General features: G+C 43.7%; 1 protein-coding gene across 17 annotated transcripts in view; it reads left to right on the top strand.

Moving 5' to 3' along the window:
* The first annotated feature begins 252 nt into the window (after positions 1-252).
* Magi1 (membrane associated guanylate kinase, WW and PDZ domain containing 1) overlaps positions 253-20645 on the top strand; it is a 504671-nt gene continuing 484278 nt past the window's right edge. For 12 of the 17 annotated variants that reach the window (XM_090323644.1, XM_090323635.1, XM_090323681.1 and 9 more), the window contains exon 1: positions 257-600. In XM_090323644.1, coding sequence (XP_090179770.1) covers positions 297-600 — 304 coding nt within the window. In that variant the 5' untranslated portion in view covers positions 257-296. Of the gene's footprint in view, positions 601-20645 lie in introns of all 17 variants that reach the window. The other 5 variants (XM_090323721.1, XM_090323706.1, XM_090323698.1 and 2 more) reach the window with 3 other exon arrangements.

Below are 20645 nucleotides of genomic sequence, written 5' to 3'. Positions count from 1 at the left end.
GGAGGCACAGGAATGCAAACAAAGCTGGCGGGCGCCCGCGCCGGGCTCACGGGGGAGCCCGGAAAGTTTGTTTTATGATGGCTTGAGTGCGCTAGTGTGTGCCGGGGAGCGGGCTTGCCAAGTTTCTCCTCTCTCCCGCTCCGCTCCGTGCGCGGAGATGTCTCTCGCATGAGCCCAGCCGAGGCTCGGGAGAGGAGGGGGGCTCGTGCTGTGGGAGGGGAGGTGGACACCTGTCTCTCCTTTTACCGTCGTTCTCATCGTTCTTTGGGGTGGGAGAGGGGCGGGTGTAACTCATCATGTCGAAAGTGATGCAGAAGAAGAACCACTGGACTAGCCGGGTTCACGAATGCACCGTGAAGCGGGGACCCCAGGGCGAGCTGGGGGTGACGGTGCTGGGGGGCGCGGAGAACGGGGAGTTTCCGTACATCGGAGCGGCCCAGGCTCCGGGGCTTCCCGGCGGCGGCGAGGGCCCGAAGCTGGGCGAAGGGGAGCTGCTGTTGGAGGTGCAGGGGATCCGGGTGTCCGGCTTGCCCCGCTACGACGTGCAGGGAGTCATCGACAGCTGCCCGGAGGCCGTCACCTTCAAAGCCGTCAGACCAGGTAAGACGCCCGGACTGTCCCTGTGGGGGACGCATCCAGAAAGGGGAGGGGACTGCCGTCGGCCTGTGGGGACACTCGCCCGGCTCTCCTCCACTCCCATCTCCGTTTACCGGCATCGAGCCCTGCCAACGACTCATGCCAGAAATGCAGAAAAGTTGCGAGTCGTTCGCCCACCTGCCTGGGAGAGAAGGTGGACCCACCACTGGGTGGGCGCGGGGAAAGCGGGGTGTCCACGGACCACCGAGTGTCCAGAGCGCAGCCTCGCCTGTCCCCCGATGGAAACTGAGGCACGGGCTCTGGGTGGACGCCTCCCCGGCTCTTGGATTGGGGATGGGGGTGCGCAGGGGATCCTGGCAGCGCGCGTTTGTGAGCCGCTTGTTCTTTGGCTTGTTACTTTCCAGACCCGGTGAGTGGGTGTGTGGAAGGAAGGGGTCCGTGCTCCTCCTCTATGTCCCCACCCCCCCGCAGCCCGTCCGAGGGAGGGGGCTGAGTTCAGACCCCTGGTGGTCCCCCCTCCAGCTCCCAGCTGCGTGAAGAGTCCCCCCTCCCTGCTTCCACCCCGTGACGCACGAATGGTGGTGGAGACGCGGTGGGGGGAGGGCGCGGGGTTCCGTTCGGGGCGAGAATCCCATCCCAGGTTCTCCCCACCGTGACTGTGATCATTCATGGTGATATTTAGGACAGCGACTATTTATTGTGAGCCTACTATGCCCGCGCGGAACGCATGATCGAGCCTCAGGGTAAAACTCTGAAGTGGACGTGCTTCGGACCGCAGTTGTTTTCATTACATCTCGTATTACAGTGAAAGTTATTTATTTAAATGACTTGCCCAAGGCCACACAACTAACCCAAAATGCTGGAGCCTCTGAGGAAGGAGGAGGAGACTGGGGCGGTTACCTCTTCCGGACTGGATTTTGGGGTGGGAAGGGATACAAATTCCAACCTGGAAAAGTGTGTGGAGGTGGATGGAGGCCTGGCTTCCCAAAGGGATGCATTTGGTGGCCGGTGTTGCTGCCGGGCCCCTTACAAGGAGCTCAGTTTGCCCCTGTGACTGCTCCTTCATACAGGGACCCTCCTCCACCGGCCGTGATGCAGCTAGTTAGTCCTAGGAAAGCACCAAACGAGGTGGCCAAATTGGATGTGCTGAAAGTTGCCATATGTTTCCACCAGGAAGGCTGCAGCTGGAGCAGTGTGTCAAGGGAATGGAGGGCTGGGTTGAGGTTACTTCTCGGAGGCAGGCGTGTTCCAGATGAAATGGAGCAGGGTATGACGATGATCTGACCTTTGGTAGCTTGAAAGCCCAACCCATTTTGATGGAAAGCTTTACCAGTGTGTCCTTGAAAATAAAAATCCTTCCACTTGAATACATCTTCCTCCATGAAGTCCTCCCTCCTCTAATCCCCACAGACTTAATGCTACTTCCTCCTCCCTGCTCCTTCACTCTGGCTTTTAGTACAGGTGCTTGCTGGTGAACTTGAAGGACACAACTGTGTCACTTTCGTGGCACATTTCCTGGCTTTGGTGTAGGTCCAGGGCTTGGACTTGCTGGGTGATTGTCAGTCGTCCTTCCTTGCAAGCTGCCCTGTGAGTTATGGAAGCCAGTGTGGGGAAAGGTGTGCAGATGGTGCTGGCAGATAGTCAGTGCTCAGCAAAATGAGCTCTTACCATTTCCTTCGGGTTGCATCTGAGCAGTTATTTATCCACGAACCTGGATTATCAATTTCCTGCTCATTATACACAGTGTGCTAAGGAGAAAAGTACCTTGTCAAGCTTTTGGCAGGAGCACCTGTGGATCTCAGTTCAGGACCATTTTGGAAGAAGGGCGAAGGAAGGACAAGGCCTGGCCTGTGGGTTGTCTGGTGGTTCTAATGGGTCCTGAGTTGGAGCTTGTTTGTTGTGCCAAGATGCTGCCAGTAGCTGAGCCCCAGTCTTTCTTCCAAACCAATTACCAGAGAGCCTGGGGCATCTTCCCCCTGGGGCTTTAGATGCAGCAGAGGAAAGCTTGGTGGCAAGAATCTAGAGAACGCTAAGTTACTGCTGGGTTTGTTAGAACCCTTATAACTATTCCTGTGTATAGAAATGTCTACAGCAGGGGTGAGTGAATGTGGAAGATGTGAATCTACTTGTAACTAAAAACAAAAGAAAAAAAGAAACTAATTGGGGAACTTGAATGGCTTGGGATTCCCCCTTCAATGTGAAAACCCTTTCATATAGTAATTGCACAGTTAGCATGTCTGATGTCTTCATTACCAGGGAAGATAGCCCTGAAAACCATTTCACCCCTCGTTGCTTCTTTCATATTGAGAATGTGATTTCAGCCGGATGACAAAATTGTGTCTCACTGTGACTTCATTACTGTGTCTTAATCCTGTCAGGCCGGTGCTTAGTAAAGTGCTAAAGAAAAGTTGAACTTTTTGTGTATCCCTCAAGTCAGCTCCTCATAGGGATGTGGGGTCACTTGGGGGTACTGTCTGCATGGAAATGTCACTGTGTTCGTGTGGGGGAGAAGGTGCTATGCTTTCCATGGCATGGCAGTTCTCTGGAGAGAAGCATGGACCAAAATAGTCTTCAGCAAATGGTAGAATACCAAGCTGGACTGAACTGTGAAGGAATCTCAGATGCACCTACTGGGCTGGAATTGGTTTATTGCAAATGGAGAGGATAGTTTTTAGTCTAAAATGCTTAAAAAAATCACACACACACACGCACACGCACACACACATATATATACATACATTCATGTGTATGTATGTTACATATATATGTAAATTCAAAGGTATCTTTTCTGTGGTAAGATGCACATATCCTTTGAAATGGACTTAAGAAAAATTAAATGCATAAAATGTGAAAATTGTACATATTCTGGAGTACCATGTAATATTTTGGTATATGTACGAGTACCAAAGCAGAAATAAAGGATCTACTGTAATATTCCAGCCATTTTGGGGGGACCTGAACCCCCTAGTAATAGAGTCACCAGCACTCAGTGAACCAAAGTAGGAGTCAGTATTTTTTTTTTTTTGTTTGTGTGGTTGGTTGTGGGGCATGAACTCTGGGCCTGGGCATTGTCCTAAGCTCTTCAGCTCAAGGCTACCACCCTACCCGTTGAGCCCATTGCCACATCCAATTTTCTGGTGGTTAATTGGAGAGTCTCATGGACTCGGCCCAGGAGTTTGACCTAGTGGTAGAGTGCTTGCCTAGTATGCACAAAGACCCAGGTTTGATTCCTTGGTACCATATACATAGAAAAAGCTGCAAGTGGTGCTGTGGTTCAAGTGGTAGAGCTCTAGCCTTGAGAAAGCACAAAGGCAGTATCTAGGCCCCGAGTTCAAGCCCCAGGACTGGCCAAAAAAAAAGTCTCACAGACTTAAGTGCCTGGACTGGATTTGAACCATGATCCTCAGATCTCAGCCTCTTGAGTAGCTAGGATTACAAGCGTGAGCCGCCCCACCCATCTATGAGTCAGTTTAATAGTAGTGCTGCAGCTGCTCTTGACCTTTGGGCTGATAGAGAGGAGCCCAGACCTTCAGTGGGGCTGAGCTTTCAAAGGTAAACACCACATACAGGTGGTAGTCACCTTATGAGGTCACCTTAAGATGCCCATAGTCAGTGACGGCTGAAACCACACTCAGGTGGTTGAAACCACTCTCAGATGGTCAGGCAGGTTAAGCATTTTTACAAAAACAATTTGGCAGCTAAACCTGCCAGGTTACCACAGAACTTTGACAAACTATGTGCTCTTGTTATCGCTCAAGTCAGGCTAGAGAATATTTTCATCACTCCAAAAATTCCCCTTAGGTCTCTTTCCAGTTAATAATTGCCTCCACCCCCTGTATTCCTCAAAAGTAAAGGCTTTTGGATTGATTTCTATTTATCATCTATCTGTTCTCAAACTTCATGAAAATGAAAATGATGTAATATTTATTTTGGGCCCTGCTCTTTTTTTCTTTCAGTTCACACAATATTTTATGTAGCTATGTGTATCATTATCTGGTTCTCTTTTATTGCTACATTGTATTCTATTGTATACATATAGCAGTTTTTCCTTTGTGTTGGTGGACATTTGGGCTGTTTTTCATGCTTGAATATTCTGAAGAGAGCCTTGCTCCATTTAGTTTTCATCCTTGCCAATCTTTGGTTTTTGTCTGCCTTGAAATTTAACTAATCCAGCATTTATAGGTGAAAAACGTACTTCAGGAAACTTCAGTATAGGACGTTACTGGTATTAAGTTTTTACTTTAGAGTATACTTAACCATCAGTACTTCATACATGCAAGGCCTTGGGTTCAATCCCTAGTACTGAAACAAACTATATGTCACGTGCTTGGCTAAGCGATGCTTTATGGGTTCTTCCTTTTCTCTGAACTTCTCCATCTACTCAGATGTTGGTAATGGAAGTTCTAAAAGTTTAGATAACTTTTCTAAGGGTCCAAGTGTCGATAGATTCCTGGAGTCCAGCCCCTGGTTATCCCAAAGCTCTTGCCTCCAGTTCCAGGGCCCCTGTCTAGTGTGGAAATTTGGTTGTTAGAGGAATCACATGAGACGTGAGGTCTGCTTGGAAATGCCAACAATCCATCTCCCCCAGCCCTGCTGATTCAGACCCTGGCCTGGAGCCTGTGGGGGAGCTCAGAGAGGCCCTCAGGTGTGTCCCATGTAGGGTGCTGTAAACGTCCTCCTCCTCACGTGTGCGTGGTGCTTGCTCTGTGTGGGGGAACATCTGCTGTAGACTGCCCTGTGCAGGCCGGAATGGAGCAGATGACATTGAATGAAGCAGGTATGTTGACTCCTGTGACTTGAGGCAAGTCCCCCTTTATGGCTGAAGCTTCTTCAGGGCAACATAGATGACTGGGCCTCTTTTTAAAACCTTTGCACCCCTGTAGTGCTGGCCCTCTATGAATAACCCAGACGCCAAAGGTATAAATGGTGTGATTGCAGTTTCCCAAATGGGTATATTACAGGTCATGTTTTCATATTTTTGTAGACGAAGTCCGTGGTTTTCCAAATTGCTCAGGAACTGAAATTGTCCTCCTGCTTTCCTTTTTTTTTTTTTTAAGGCAGATGGGAGACAATAAATAAGACACAATTTAAAACCAAAACATTGCCACCAGACCCTTTTCCTTTCTCTTACCGCAGGGAGGAAGTTGTGACCACATATGGTTGAATATAGTTCTTGGTGCTGTTTCCTTTTAGTAAAAAAGGATTTCTGATATTACATGTTGGTTTGGGCCAGTTGGGTTGTATGACAATAGCTCTGTAACAAAATAGCTGTTATTTTGTTCTTATTTGAAAACACAGTGCCTTGTCTTTCCTGGTTTATTTTGAATGTCTGGGCTTGCTTCCTTTTTCCTTCTAGATGGTTCGCTCAAGATTGATTCGCTCTTCTACCTCCCCTACTCCTTTTTTTTTCTCTCTCTTTTATAGGGATTTTTAAACCCAGGTTGATTTTCCAATTAGGATCCTCCTGTCTCTGCACAACCATGCCTGGCGTTTGTTTCCTTTTCTTAGTGTATTATCAGAGATGTTCATTGGTCTTTTATAACTTGCTCCTAGAATCCTCTCCCTAAGTGCTTGATAATGGTCTCTATTAGTAGGAAGATTGGTAGTCGTGTATATTGGGAGGAAAGTATATAATGAGTCTCCCAAGCTATTCTCCCTTGTTGCTGGGTACCACAGGCTGCTGTAAAATTGCCCTAATTCCAGAACCGCTGCTGATTCCCTCACCCTGCTGAAGGTAAGTTCTTTCTAGTCTCCACATCTAAGTTCCACAAAACAAGAATGCCCCCCCTTTATTTTCCCCATGCCTGTGTTAAGCTGTGGCCCAAATAGGTATGCACTGAAATTTGGTGCACGAATGCATTTTGGCTTGTTTGTTCAAGCACATCCAAACCATCTACTGTCTCGCTCCTCAAGGAGGTTGGCTTGGGATCTCTCCCTGTTCTGTGCTTCCTTTCTCATCACCAGCTCTTTTGATCAGCTGGTTCTTTGTAGTGATTTATATTGGGCTAGAAAGGACTACAAAGGCCTGATGCATTATATTCCTGAATTTCTTCCTGTTGACTCTAACCGAAATTTAATAATAAGCAAGTCTCTCAATGTGGAATTCCAGATGCTCATTGGCAAGGGAAAGAGGGGCATTTCTCTTTACTGCGGACACAGGACCTGCCTTTTCTTTTTTTTTTTTCTTTTCGGTGCTAGTCGTGCGGGCTTGAGCTCAGGGCCTGAGCACTGTCCTTGGACTTTCTCTACCACTTGAGCCTCAGCACTGCTTATGGCTTTTTTTTTTTTTTTTCCTATGTATGTGGTACCGAGGAATCGAACCCAGGTCTTTGCGCATGCTAGGCAAGCACTCTACCACTAGGCCAAACTCCCGGCCCCCAGGACCTGCCTTTTCAATATCACAAATCACTTCTCCCTTCTCTTTCTCTCCCTCTTTTGTGTTGGTACTCAGGAACTCACACTCCTATCTCAAGGTTGGTTCACTGCCACTTGAGCCACACCTTCATTTATGGTTTTTTGCTGGTCAACCAGAGATGAGAATCCAGTAGACTTTTCTCTCCAGGATGTAAGAAAGCTCCATCTTAAGATCTCAACCTCCTGATTCGGATTACAGGCATGGGCCCTGTAAACATTTGTGTGGCCAATAACAAATCAGATTTTTCTGTAGGAATTAGATTTTGGTTCATTCTTTCTCATCCTTTGTATTTATAGATTATTAAAGAAGCTTTAAAAATCTATATTTTCGTTCTTGATGCCAAAGACCCCATTCAGAGAGATATTTTTAGTTAACATATATATGTATATTTTTAGTATATATATATATACATATATATATACATATATATATATATATCTTTTCCAAGGACAACTTGCTGGTTGTTTCTGGTGTCTACCTCTTGCCATTGGTTATGTTACTTAAAAATAGATTAACTTGACTGGAGGAGGCAATGGTATACAGTTGACTCTGTGCAATAGTTGCCATTCACTCCTCAGCTGGTTTCTCAGAGTAGAATTGATGATATTTGCCAGGGGAATTAAAAGGTTTCTAAGAGAAAACATACTGACTCTCCTCACTGGGAGGGTTTATATGCAGGATATTTGTCCTATAAACAATGATCCTTTGATGTAGAGCACCGCTCTATAATGTCAGTCATTCTCTTCTTGGAGTTTGTATGTATGTGTAACAGAATATACTGATTTTGTGTACCCCAAGACTAAAGGCTATCAGATTTGTTAAGGACTGACATTTCATATCCTAGAAATCTAGTTATAGAATCATACCTGTCTTGGTGCAGCTCCTACGTGAACTCTCTCACATTGACAAATGCACAGAGAGGTTCTGGGAGGGAGACCACACCTCATGAATTGTTGGTGACCCCCCCCATCATTTCTTGAGAATTTATTTAGTTCTTTTCTTGAGTCCTATGGAGGTCATGGATGGGCTATCCACTGATGTCACAGAGACAACTGTTTTGGCATTGAGCGGAGGATGTGGCAGGATCTTTTAGCATACCAGACACAAGCAAATGCCAACTGTTAGTCACTCTGCAGTGATTGTCTTCTTTTTTTTTTTGTAAACAAAATAGCTAATATTGTTTACTCTGGATACATTATTTTGTAATAATATTTTTATGATGCTCCTAATGCCTACTCTGTCTCTTAATAAATCTCACTAATTGAAAAAAAATCAAACTAAACAATGAGCCTATCATTATTCTGTGAGGATCAGCGTGTTCTGAATGCTATATCCAAAATTAGAAAATGTAATTTGAACAGTGTCTTTTATGACTAAATCTCTTTCTATAGCTCAGTGATTAAGTGATAGAATAATCCATTATTTATGATCAGGTCTGCAGTGAAAGCCAAAATAAGAATCTCTTTTAAGCTAAAAAGCTAATGGTTCATGCCTATAATCCTAAACTACTCAGGAGGCTGAGATCTGAGGATTGAGGGTCAAAGCCAGACCCAGCACAAAAATCTATGAGATGCTTATATCCAATAATCACCGGAAACTGGAAGTAGTACCATGGCTCAAAATTGTAGATAAATATCTTTGAGCATAAATAGCTCAAGGACAATGACCAGGCCCTGAGTTTAAGCCCCTTGACCCACCAAAAAAAAAAAAAAAAAAGAAAGAAAAAAAGAAAATCTAGGCTGGAAGTTTGGCCTAATGTTAGTGTTGCCTAGCATACACGAAGACCAGGGTTCGATTCCTTGGTACCACATGCATAGAAAAAGCTGGAAGTGGGGCTGTGACTCAAGAGGTAGAGTGCTAGTCTTGAGGGAAGCCCAAGGACAGCGCTCAGGCCTTGAGTTTAAGCCCAAGGACTGGCAAAAAAAAAAAAAAAAAAAAAGCCTAGAAATTTCCAACATGTGGCCTATTCTCATGTCTACCTAAGCGTCTTATAAGTATTCTCCATCATGAACTTCAAGTCTTTCTCAAATGTCAGTCTCTCAGGGAGGCCTCTTCTTACCGCATTATTGAAAACTGTTCATTCATTGCAACCTGTCATTCCCCTGTCCTCTTCTCTGCTTTATTTCCCTCTGTAATCTGTAGTCACTGCAGAATAAGTAAGTTCTCTCTAGCATATATAATTGAGAGTGATGTTGGTCTTGTCCTGCTGTAGTAGTTGCTTAAGTTGCCTAAGTATTGGCTAAATATCTTCTGTCAAAAGTTCTAAATGGAATTCATCTCTCCTGAGTTCAGTTGTTTCTCAATGATGTGATATTCGAGAGTCTCTGAAAATACAATTCATGCTGGATCACATATTTTACAATCATACCTACTACCTATGGCTGGGGTTACCAGTTGCTTAGCTGATTGGTACACACACACACACACACACACACACACACACACACACACACACGGCTTTTGTGCTCAAGGCTAGTTCTCTATCACTTGAGCCATAGCTCCATTTCTGGCTTTTTGGTGGCTAATTGGAGATAAGATAAGAGTCTGTGGGACTTTCTTGTCCAGATTTGATCCTCAAATCTCTGCCTCCTGAATAGCTAGAACTACAGGCTTGAGCCACCAGTGTCCAGCTAGTCCAGGAAAAAAAAATATATGTATATATATCAGGAATATATATATATATATATATATATTTTTTTTTTGTCAGTTCTGGGGCTTGAACTCAGGGCTTGAGCACTGTCCTTGGGTTTTCTCAAGGCTAGAGCTCTACCAATTGAGCCATAACTCCACTTCCAGCTTTTTCTATGTATGTAGTACTGAGGAATCGAACCTGGATCTTCATGCTTGCTAGGTAAGCACTCTACCACTAGGCCAAACTCCTGGCCCAGAAATACTTTTAAACACAGCATTGCTGGCCTACTCCAGGTGATATTGATATTATTGGTTTACAGATAAGTACATTTGTGTCTCTAGTGTCCTGTCAAGGAGAAGAGTAAAGAATCAATGTCTTAAAATCTCCTTGGAGCCATATACTTTCTGTCTCAACCTTTGTGCATGGAGGAGGCTTTTAACTTGAAGACTGGAGTATTGATATTATAACAAAAGGTCATAATAAAGGTAATTTGTATCCCTGTACTTACAAGAGGAATCCTGGTAGATCTCATTGATTTAGGAATAGCTCAGTTATTGGCACCAGTCTCCTCCCTCTCCCTCACCATCTTTAACTTTGTAGGGTCCCTAGAAGAAGACCTTGCATTTGAATTTGAATGCAGGCCTCTTATTTGAGAGGTTGTCTCAGAGGGTGAATTGGGTTGCACAAATTGGTCTATGGAAATGCTTGAAAGCACAGAGTTCCTTAGAGCAGGTGCATGCTGAGGACATGTGGGAACATTGTAAAACCCCCTTCACTCCCATCTCTCCTGTGAGCAGTGTTTCTTGTGTGTGAGCTGTGTATGTGGGCTTTGTGTTACCATCTCTAGTGTGGTGAGACAGGGTTATGTAAGACTGTCACCTTCTCACAGCTCAGGTATCAGCCTGTTATTGCAAACAAAGGCATTTGTGTGCTTTTAATGGGCCTCAGTAATGTTTTCCATAGTAATGCTCATCTTTTGGTCTGTTTGGAGACAAGACTCAAGGGTCTTTAGGCACGATGGCATGATGGTGTAATTAAGTGGCTATTATTCCCCAATGATATGCCATGTTTCAAAAATGATTGCTAGATACAGTACTAACAGGGTGGTCTGGCTGCTCATAAAACACCACAAGTAGCATTTTATCAAGGTGGTATAGATTCAGATTTTATACCCAGGTCAGCTAAGTATAGAAGGCAGGCTTTCTCAGTGACCAGCTGGGACATTTAGGACAAGATGGTTCACCCATCTTGTGATTTTGTACTCTGAAAATGGGGCATGACAATGATACATACTTTCTAGGGTCAGTGGAGGAATAAAATAGGACTTAAGGGGCCGGGAGTTTGGCCTAGTAGTAGAGTGCTTGCCTAGCATGCATGAAGACCTGGGTTCGATTACTTGGTACCACATATATAGAAAAGCCAGAACTGGTGCTGTGGCTCAAGTGGTAGAGCATTAACCTTGAGGGAAGTCCAAGGATAGTACTCAGGCCCTGAGTTGAGTCCCCAGGACTGGCAAAATAATAATAATAATAATAATAATAATAATAATAATAGGACTTAAGCCATATTGCCCCAGGCCTGGCACATAGTGCTTGCTCAGAAAGTAATGGCTTCTGTTATGGTTGGAAGGCTGAATTCAAAAGTACCTGTGGGAGAAGGACTCTCCTGGGATATGGAGATTGTAGTACACAAGTCTCTGGAGGGCTTTTCAAGCTAGAAAAAGCTCTCATTTTTCTGCATGATTCAGATGCTGTTTTGTTTTTAAAGACTTAGACTAGATTGGTTCAGACACGTGGGAAGAATGTGGCAGGCTTCCAGGTGTGGTCACGGGTGATGGATTGGTTCTAATGATGGTGCTTAAGTCACAGATTGAGAGAAAGCGTGGAAGGAGGGCAGGTTCTCTTTTTGTTTCTTGGGTGACTCAGGCAGGCCAGTACAAGTGCCAGTGATCCTGGAAATTGTGATATCAAGATTCTTCAGTTTTCCTAGGACCTTTGTGTGGGTTCCCCTCCTAAATAACGGTGGGGAGGCAATAAGGCTTAGTGGTTTGCAGTTAAGCTGGTTTGGGTTTAACATGACAGGCAAAACCATCAGTACTTCCATTCTTTCAAGTGGAAACTGGAATAATTCCTTTCTTATTGGTTGGTTGGAAAGACTCAATGAGATAATCTATATAAAAACACTTAGTACTTTGGTTCCTTTAAGTAGCACTCAATAGAATAAATTCACTTTTAGTTGAGAAATGGAGATGTATCAATGACTTCCACCAAAGCAATGTTTTCTACTGGGGCCATTTTGTTCCTTCTCTCCCTTAGACATTTGGCAATGTCAAGGGACACTTTCAGCATTGGGTGCTACTGTCATCTATTGAGTAGAGATTTGTTACATACAACGGAATTATTCAGCCCAAGTGTCAGTGGGGCTGAGGCTAGAAACGCCTGCCTTATGGTTAGTCTGGAAATGTGGATTAGAGGTAGTGACTTGGTAATTGTTATGATTGTTCTTAGTCCTTTGTCTTATTATCACCAAGATTCAGGTTAAAGGCCTGGGTGATTATTCTCATTCCTGCCTCAAGAAATACAGACTTAAAGGTTAAGTTATTCACTCAGACCACTGACATAAGCCAGGTTGAAACTTACATTTGTCATGGGGTCCAATTCAAATCCATCTGCTTCTACCTGGTTCCCTGGGGTGTCCAAATTAGCAATGTCTTGTTCGCATATCCCAGAACCTCCATGACTTTCTATTGTGGGGGTCCCTATGGGCACACTTTTTTGTTGTTGTTTTTTTAAGATGCACCTGACTGAGACCGTGCAATATACCTGGTGACCCCACTGAAGTCTGTCCCCAAAATAAAAATAGTGGGTTCTCAAGGTGTTCACCTGTCAGCAGACATACGTTTTTAAGCAATTATGCTTTTTTGCTGCTACCTTCTGTTCTTCTGATCTTTTTACCAATACTCTTGGTGAAACTACCTCCCCAGTGGTCTCATGACTTAGCGTACGCATGGTTCTTTCCAGAGTTCTCACAGTGCTTCGTGGTTGCACATCTTTCCAGCTGTCTTTGTGCTGAACCACGTGTGTCTTGAAGGTGCTACCCTTGTTTTATATGTTGTGTAATCTCTGCCCTGTGTAGGCGCTCAGGAAGTGTCTCTTGAGTTTAATTCTTCAGAGGGAAATAAGCAGGCATCATTTTTACATTAAAAATAAATTCATGCCTAAGATCTTGTTGCCTCGAAAATCCACGTTTTATTTTTAAGGCATATTAAATATACTTAGCCATATGTCTGAGTTTTCCGGGATGATTTAAGATGGTTGTCTGCCAGTTGTAGCATTTTGAACTGTAGAGAAAATATTGAATGAATTGTGTTGAAGGTCTTTCACGGGCCTTTGTTCTGGCCAGATGTGTACAGTTGTTGCTTCAGTCACGTGGCCATGGGAGGTCCCCACTTTGGCCTGACTTTAATAGTGTGAATATCTTACTGCCTGGATTGTTGGCGAAGCCTTGGCATTTGTATCTGATAGAGAGAGCATGTTCATTTCCTTTGCCAGCTTATCAGCCTGTTTAAGTCTCTGTGACTTGGTTAGGAATTCAAAGCACAAGATCAAGTTGTTAAAAAAAGAAAAAAACACCCTAACTTTCTCTAGTGTTGGAGCATGTGTATTTTTTCCCCCTTCTTCCTTTAATATAAAACATTTGCACCAAGATTTTGGTTTCTAATCTTTTAAAACCTCAAATTATGTTGTGACCTTGATGTGACTGTTCATAGTTGGTCTGTGTTTCTGTAGCATGTTTCCTCCTGGGGAACTTCAGTTTTGTTCCAAATTTAAACAATGTGTGGAATTCAGAAAAATGTTAATGTGGAAGGAACATGTATGCATATTGCTTGTAATCCCACCCCAGAGAAATACATATGTTAACACTATATTCTAATCCATCCTTCCATCCATACACATGCATAAATGTATTTGTAGATTAGAGAGTGTTGTCTTTCTTATTAGAATGGATCACGTTTGGTGAGATTTTTCTTTGTGTCTTAAATTTTAAATACTGCATGTAGGTAGCTTTACCACTTCAGTGTCAGATGGATCTGTTTTTGGTCACTGTAAACTATGTTGAACCATTAGTACCTATGTTATTATTATTTTTTTCTCCCGTCATGAGACTTGAACTCTGGGCCTGGGCATTGTCTCTGAGCTCTTCATCTCAAGGCTATCTCCCTACCCCTTGAGACACAACGCCACTTCCAGTTTTCTGGTGGTTAATTAGAGATGAGAGTCTCACGGACTTTAGTGCCAGGGCTGGCTTTGAACTGTGATCCTCAGATTGCAGCCTCTTGAGTAGCTAGGATTACTGGTATGAGCTACCTCACCCAGCTAATATTTAAGTTATCTATCTAGCCTTACATTGGTACTGGGTCATTTTATAATAAGTCAAACCATTAAGCCATTAGTGTGTGTGTGCACATGTATGTGTGTGTATGTGTGTGTATGTATGTATGCATGTATGCATGCATGCATGCATGCACGTATGTACGTATTTTCTGTTGATGCTAGGGCTTGAACTCAGAGCCTCTTGCCTTCTCTGGACTTCCTTGGTCTTCACTGATATTCTACAACTTCAAGTAACCAGACTTTTCTGCCTTGGCTGGCTGTCTCCTAGGTCTCAGCCTCCTAAGCAGCAAGGATTACAGATGTGAGTCATTGATTCTGCCTTGTTACACTTTTTAAATGTTCCATTGTGTTATTCTCCAGAGGACATATTGACTTAAGTCTTTCACATGCTTATGAGGATTTGATAGGTTTTTTACTAATCTCACTTGTAGGGAGTAATTCCTAGTACTATATTTATAGTTCATTTGTATCAGTCATGATAAATTCGCATCCTGAAGATGTATTTTAAAGGACATTAGCAAGTAGTGGGTACTGGGCAAACTGGAAGGGCTTATCTTGTTTGAAAGGAGGAGTTATTTCCCTTTCAGGCTTTCACTTGTGGTGCCATATCATATCCTTGGCCAAACGCCTTCCACTCTTCAAGAGAATCCACAAGCTTGAAATTTTTAAAAAGTGAACTTTGCCAATTTTCAGTGTTGATTCTGAGTTCCTTGAAAAAAACGTGTGCAAATCAAACAAAACACATCTGGAAGCCATATTTGGTCCTTAGGCGACAAGTGTGCAACCTCTTGTTTATGTATTTGACTGTCTCATTGGTAACTCTTATATTTCAGCTCTCTGAGAGCAATAATCAGATTTCTGGTGTTGAGATTCTCAGAGGTCCAGATAGTGACCAGTTCACAAAAAGGGCCAAAAAAAAAAAATGTGTGTGGGAATGAACTATACATTCTGGACGTGGTTTGATTTGGCACTGATAGTCGTCCATGTAGGTTCATGGAAGCCCAGCTGGTGACAGCTCTCTAGTTCTAGTTGAGAAGAGCTGGGGAGAGTGTATTTTGACAGCTGATCATAATTCTTGGAATATTTTGTTTCAGGCCCCCAGTCTGCCAAAACTTAGAACTGGGTGTAAAATCACATCTTGAAATTGACATTCCTGTCGATCTAATGCCCCAGTATGGAATTGCAGTCTATTTTCTGCTCAGAGTGGCTTCATGGTGAAATGCATGACCTTACAAATAAAAGAATGAATGAACTTTTTGCTTATTATTTGGGAAAGTTTGAATTAGGGTGGAAAAGTTCCTAATAACAATTCATTCAGAGGGAGACTCATGCCTGTAAGCTACTCAGAAGGCTGAGATCTGAGAATAATGGTTCAAAGCCAGATCAGGCAGGAAAGAAAGTCTGAGATTGTTATCTCCAGTTAAGTACTAGTAAGCTGGAAGTGGAGCTGTGGCTCATGTGGTAGTCATTTGCCTTGATTAAAAAAGCTAAGGGACAGTGCTCAGGCCCTGACTTCAAACCCCAGTACTGACATTGAACACCAAATTTGTTTGGATGCTGTACAGACAAAGCATCCTCCAGTTGTGCATGCCTTCAGATCCTGTTTGACCTCTGAGACCAATGGGTGTCTGTTCTTCAATACCACTGCTACATAGTACAATTTTGTTTTCTGTAAACCATTGCAGCCTTTGCTTTCTTCTTTCCTGCCTGCATAATGGATTGTTCTGCATTGCATAATTCATGGTGAACACTAGATTCACTGCACTAGGTAGGGGAACAGGGCTCAGGTAAATCAGATGAGGTTTGTCAGTATGGTGTTTCCATTAGAGAAGCCAAGAAGAAAGAAGGAGATATTCTACAGACTCGAAACTAGAGAATTTGTACCAAAAACTCAGTATGGACTTTGATGCTTGCTGTGTTTCAATGTAGCCTCTATTTTTTTTTTTTTTTCCATCTGTGGTCCCCTTCCCTTCCTCCGCACCCGTATCAGAATGGAACATTCCGGTAAGCTGTCTAGGAATTCAGTTTTTAGATCGCATATTCACTGTGTAATCCAAAACTTCATGTGTGAGCCAGAACTGATGGTCTGATCAGCTTCCTGAATTATGCTAACTACATTTGGGGCACCCAGAAGCCCCGAGCTTTGCATGAAATTTGCCTTCAGTCTGTTACTTTAAAATACTTAAGGGTGCAACATAGTGTGTAAAGCTTCTGTTTCAAGATGCGTTAGGATGAGTGATCCTTGGTGAAATTTGTGTATTTTGGGCAGTTTGATGGGGTACTGCACTGTGGCTTACTGCTGTAATCCTAGTTACTCTGGAGCTGGAGATCTGGAGCATGGAGTTTTGAGGCTAGCCTGGGCCCCAAAGTGGGTGAGGTTTCATAAGCTGGGCATGGTTGCATGCACTTATCATTCTACCTATGCAGGAAACAGAAATCGGGTTGGGGCGGGGGGGAAATCATGGTCCAGACCAGCCTGGACCAAAACTGAGATTTCTTTCTCAAAATAACTAGAATAGAAGGGAAAGAAAGGGTTGGGAACAGGGCTTAGAAGATAGTGTGTGTCTAGTATGCAGTAGGCCTTGAGTTCTAAACCCAGCATATATAGAGAGAACCAGAAAGTGTTTGGCTATGTGACAGGGCAAACCAGCAGCTGCACCCCTGCCTGGTGTAGATGAACTCACATTTGTTTGAGCCAGGATTAGCAAACAGAGTTGCTTACTCACCCTGAGGGAGGGGGCAGGGCGTAGGTAATTAGCTCTTATGGTTGCATTCCCCTGCTGTGTCATGATTGTTTATTTTATAGCATTATAATGATAATAGGTAACTGAGATCTCCTGTCCAAATGACTGATACAGGCCCAGAAACCTGAGTTTAGTTGAGACTGAGGTGGGGAAGATCAGTAATTGTTCATCCCAGTTGAGGGCCTTTGCATGAGGCTGCTGCTTTTAGACTTGCATCCAGGATTATGCATTGGCTTCTTTCTGCTTCCACCCGAGGATTCATATTTGTTGTTTGAATACATTTGTTTTCCTTCTTAAATTCAGGAAAGGAAGGGAAACTGTTTTAGAAGCAGAGAAGTATTATCTCATTGTTGACATGATTTATAGGAGAGAAGTCAGGGAGATAGGCTGCCCAGCAAAGGCGGCATTCTTGTATCTGTCAGTCTGTGTCTTTCCAACTCATTGGGAAATACTGGCACAAGGAAATAAACGGGCCCTGGCTTGCTTGTGCAGCATGTAACTGTTTCTATAGCATTTTAGCTGCAAATAGAAGCCCCACTTATTCGCTGTGAAATACATGATCTCCAAGAAAGATAATTGTGAGAAGAAGCTGTTGAATCCGATTGCTGTTAACCAGTCCAGGCTCTTGGTGGAAGGATTCCATCCATGGCATTGAATAAAACATGGTGAGCAGCCGGCCCTGCTGTCTGAATTTCTGGGGGAAAGACACACTAGAACAGTCTAGGGGAGGGGAGTGTGGTGAGGGTGGGGCCCTGCACACCTGTTATCAGTCATGTCTGGTCACCTGATGACTGTAACAGATTGCAGGCAGAGCTGTTTGAAGAAAATGATCAGCTTTGGAAACATTGGCTCACAAATGGGATTTGGGCAAATGAGAAGACTGTCAGAATTACCTGGGAGAGTTGACAAGTAATGGGTGTCTGGAGAAAGTGGCTTCATTATCAATTCTGACTCTTTTCTTCCTGCCTGGAACTTAATGTCCTGAATCCAAAGAATAGTGCCCAAACAGGGTCTTTCACAATCCAGATGACCCAGACTGTTGTTGAATAGGAGCATGACAGGGCCCCAGCCAAATGGGTGGAGTTGGAAGTCTTGGCAGTGGGCCCTGTGCTATCCTGGTGTTCAATTCTGGCTGGTGGAGGCAAGTCCAGAGTTTGAAGCTCTAGATGTAAAAATCTAGCCTGTTCAATTCCAATTACCACCTAATAAACGGTGATGACAGAACTTTCTGTACACTAGAATGTACATGGATGGGATTCAGAAGGGAAGGAAACTGGGTTACCAGAGGTGATACTCTCTTTAGGAGCACAATAGTGGAAATAGTAATTGTAGGAAGGTCTTTTGCCTCTTTTAGGCTTCTAGTATCAGTGTGACCATGGAGAAGGTTATTTCCCTGAGTGCCACCATGCTTGCCTTTTTGAAACAGACTTTCTAAGGAGAACAGTGCTGGCCATTAGTCTGTATGGTGATGTGGACTAATGCCTAATCCATTAGCCACAGGTGGCAGACGTTGCTAGTGTTTCTGAAGGAGTGAATTTTACATTTTGTGCACAGATAGTAAGTTTAGATGTAAGTAACCACATGTGGCTGGACGTTCAGTACGGCCATTACAAATGCTGAAGACATTCTTGTCCCATCTAGCTCTTAAGATGAGGGTGGAGTGAGACTTCTTACATTTGGAAACTTTAGGTAGGTAGTGTTTTAGCCTTTTTCATTAATATCAGTCTTTTAAAGACATTCAGTATATGGCAATGTGTAGTTTTTTTCTAAACAATTTTCATGGAGTGGTTCCATGAGATGGGTGACTTTGTTTTTTCCTGCTCCAGCCCCTAATATAATGGGATGTTGGGAAATAATTTCAACCCAAACACTGTAAGCCTGGAGGTTCTGAGTGAGGCTGAGATTTGGCAATTAAACCATTTTATCACTTGATGCTGTTGATTACAATGAACAAGGAAACTTAAATGGGTTCAACAACAAAGTTGATTAGCAGACACAGGTAACTAGGAATTTCAGAGGTTAAAGCTTCATGTAGGTGTTCCCCCCCCCCCCCCGCCCCCTGTGCCAGTACTTGAATTCAGGGTCTGAGCAATGTTCTTTCTTTTTCTTTTTTTTTTTTTGGTAGAGAGGCTGGCTTTCTACTACTTGAGCCATGCCCCCGGTTTAGGCTTTTTCCTCTGATTAGTTGGAGATGAGAAACTCTCAAATTTGTCTACATGGACTGGTTTTGAACCTTGATTCTCAGACCTACACCTCCTGAATAGCTAGGATTATCGGTATAAGCCACTGGCACCCATCATTGGGGTATTTGATCAGAGTGATTTGCTTCAAAGCTGTCAGTAAGCTCATATGGTGCTGAAAATACTCATCTTACCCATCCTCACTGCTAAGATGCTATCACCTGTATTGCCAAGTCTCCATCTTCTCTGTGCTCTTTTCTTCACTGTTAGGCCTTAGGCCTTTGACGGGCCTCCTTTGCAGATGGCTAGCATGGACAAAGGGGTGATGGGTACTAGTATTTGTAGCCAGAGAGGGACACCTGGAGGAACACCTGTTTTTGTGGAACTTTAAGCCAGTCATTGAGTCTTATGCAAATTGCTGTCCACTTGTAGTTGGGGGTGGAGTCAGCCCTCTTCTGGGATCCATTGTTCATGGTTCCCTAATGAATACCTGGTAGGTTTTGCCCAGAAGGGTGAAGTCATGCACTAGCTGCCAGAGAGAGTAGCCAAGTGGTTGTCCACTTCTCACACCCACTATTTTGGCCACATGGGTACCTCAACTCAGCAGCTAGTGAGACACAATTCTAGTATGATTTGGGAGCTCCATGGTAGAGTGCTTGCCTAGCATGTATAAAACCCTGTGTTCATTTCCCAGATACACAAAGAGAAAAATGTAGATTAAAAAAATAAAGTTTTGAATAGCTGGGATTACAGATGTGAACCACTGATACTCAGCTAAAAGTTTTAGATTTTTTTTTTGGTTATGGGGCTTGAACTCAGGATCCTGGCTTCATCTCTGAGCCACTTTGTGCACAAGGCTAATGCTCTACCACTTGAGCCACAGTGCTGCTTTTGGCTTTTGAATGGTTAATTGGGGATAAATGTCTCATGGAGATTTTTCTCCCAAGGCTAATTCTGAACCACTATCCTAGCTCTCATCCTTCTGAGTAGCCAAGATTACAGGCTTGAACACTGGTGCCTGGCTTTAAAAGTTTTAATTTTTTAAAAATGATCTTTTAAGTAGTCATGCAAAGGGGTCTTAATTCATGATATCTGTTGATGAGTATACAACACATCTTGATCTTTGCCATTTTTCTGTTATTCTCTAACTTCTCTTCCACTGATGACATTTTATTTTATTTTATTGTAAGGGTTTCAGTTATATAGTAAGGTAATGAGCACATTTGTTTTTGCACAGTGTTAGCCTTACCCTCCTCCCTCATTTTCTATTATTCCCCCCACTCCCCTCCCTCTCAACTTGTAAAGTTCATTTCCAACATGGTGTCCACTGATTTTTTTTTTTTAACAGGGTGTGATTTGATAGTCAGTTGAGGGACTTGAACTCTGGGCTTGGGTGTTGTCCCTGAGTAAGGCTGCCGCTCTACCCTCTGAGCCACAGCACCACTCTGGGGATGGTTTTGTATTCCTCCCTCCCTCGCTCCCTCCCTCTTTCCCTCTCTTCTATACACATTGATGGTGTATGACAGTTTTGGTTTTTACAATCAGGAGGTGCTTGCTACTTGGCATATGGTGAACAGAGGCTGGAATGCTATAAGCATCCAACAAAATTTCCTGGAGTTTCACAACAAAGAATTCTGGGGGCTGGGAGCATGGCCTAGTGGTAGCATGCTTGCTTAGCATGCA

This window comes from Megascapheus bottae, chromosome 2 (genome assembly GCF_031878675.1).
Source record: "Megascapheus bottae isolate mThoBot1 chromosome 2, mThoBot2.hap1, whole genome shotgun sequence".
Lineage (NCBI taxonomy): Eukaryota > Metazoa > Chordata > Mammalia > Rodentia > Geomyidae > Megascapheus > Megascapheus bottae.
Note: the sequence above shows the minus strand (reverse complement) of the source record. Positions and strands in the feature narration are given on the sequence as shown.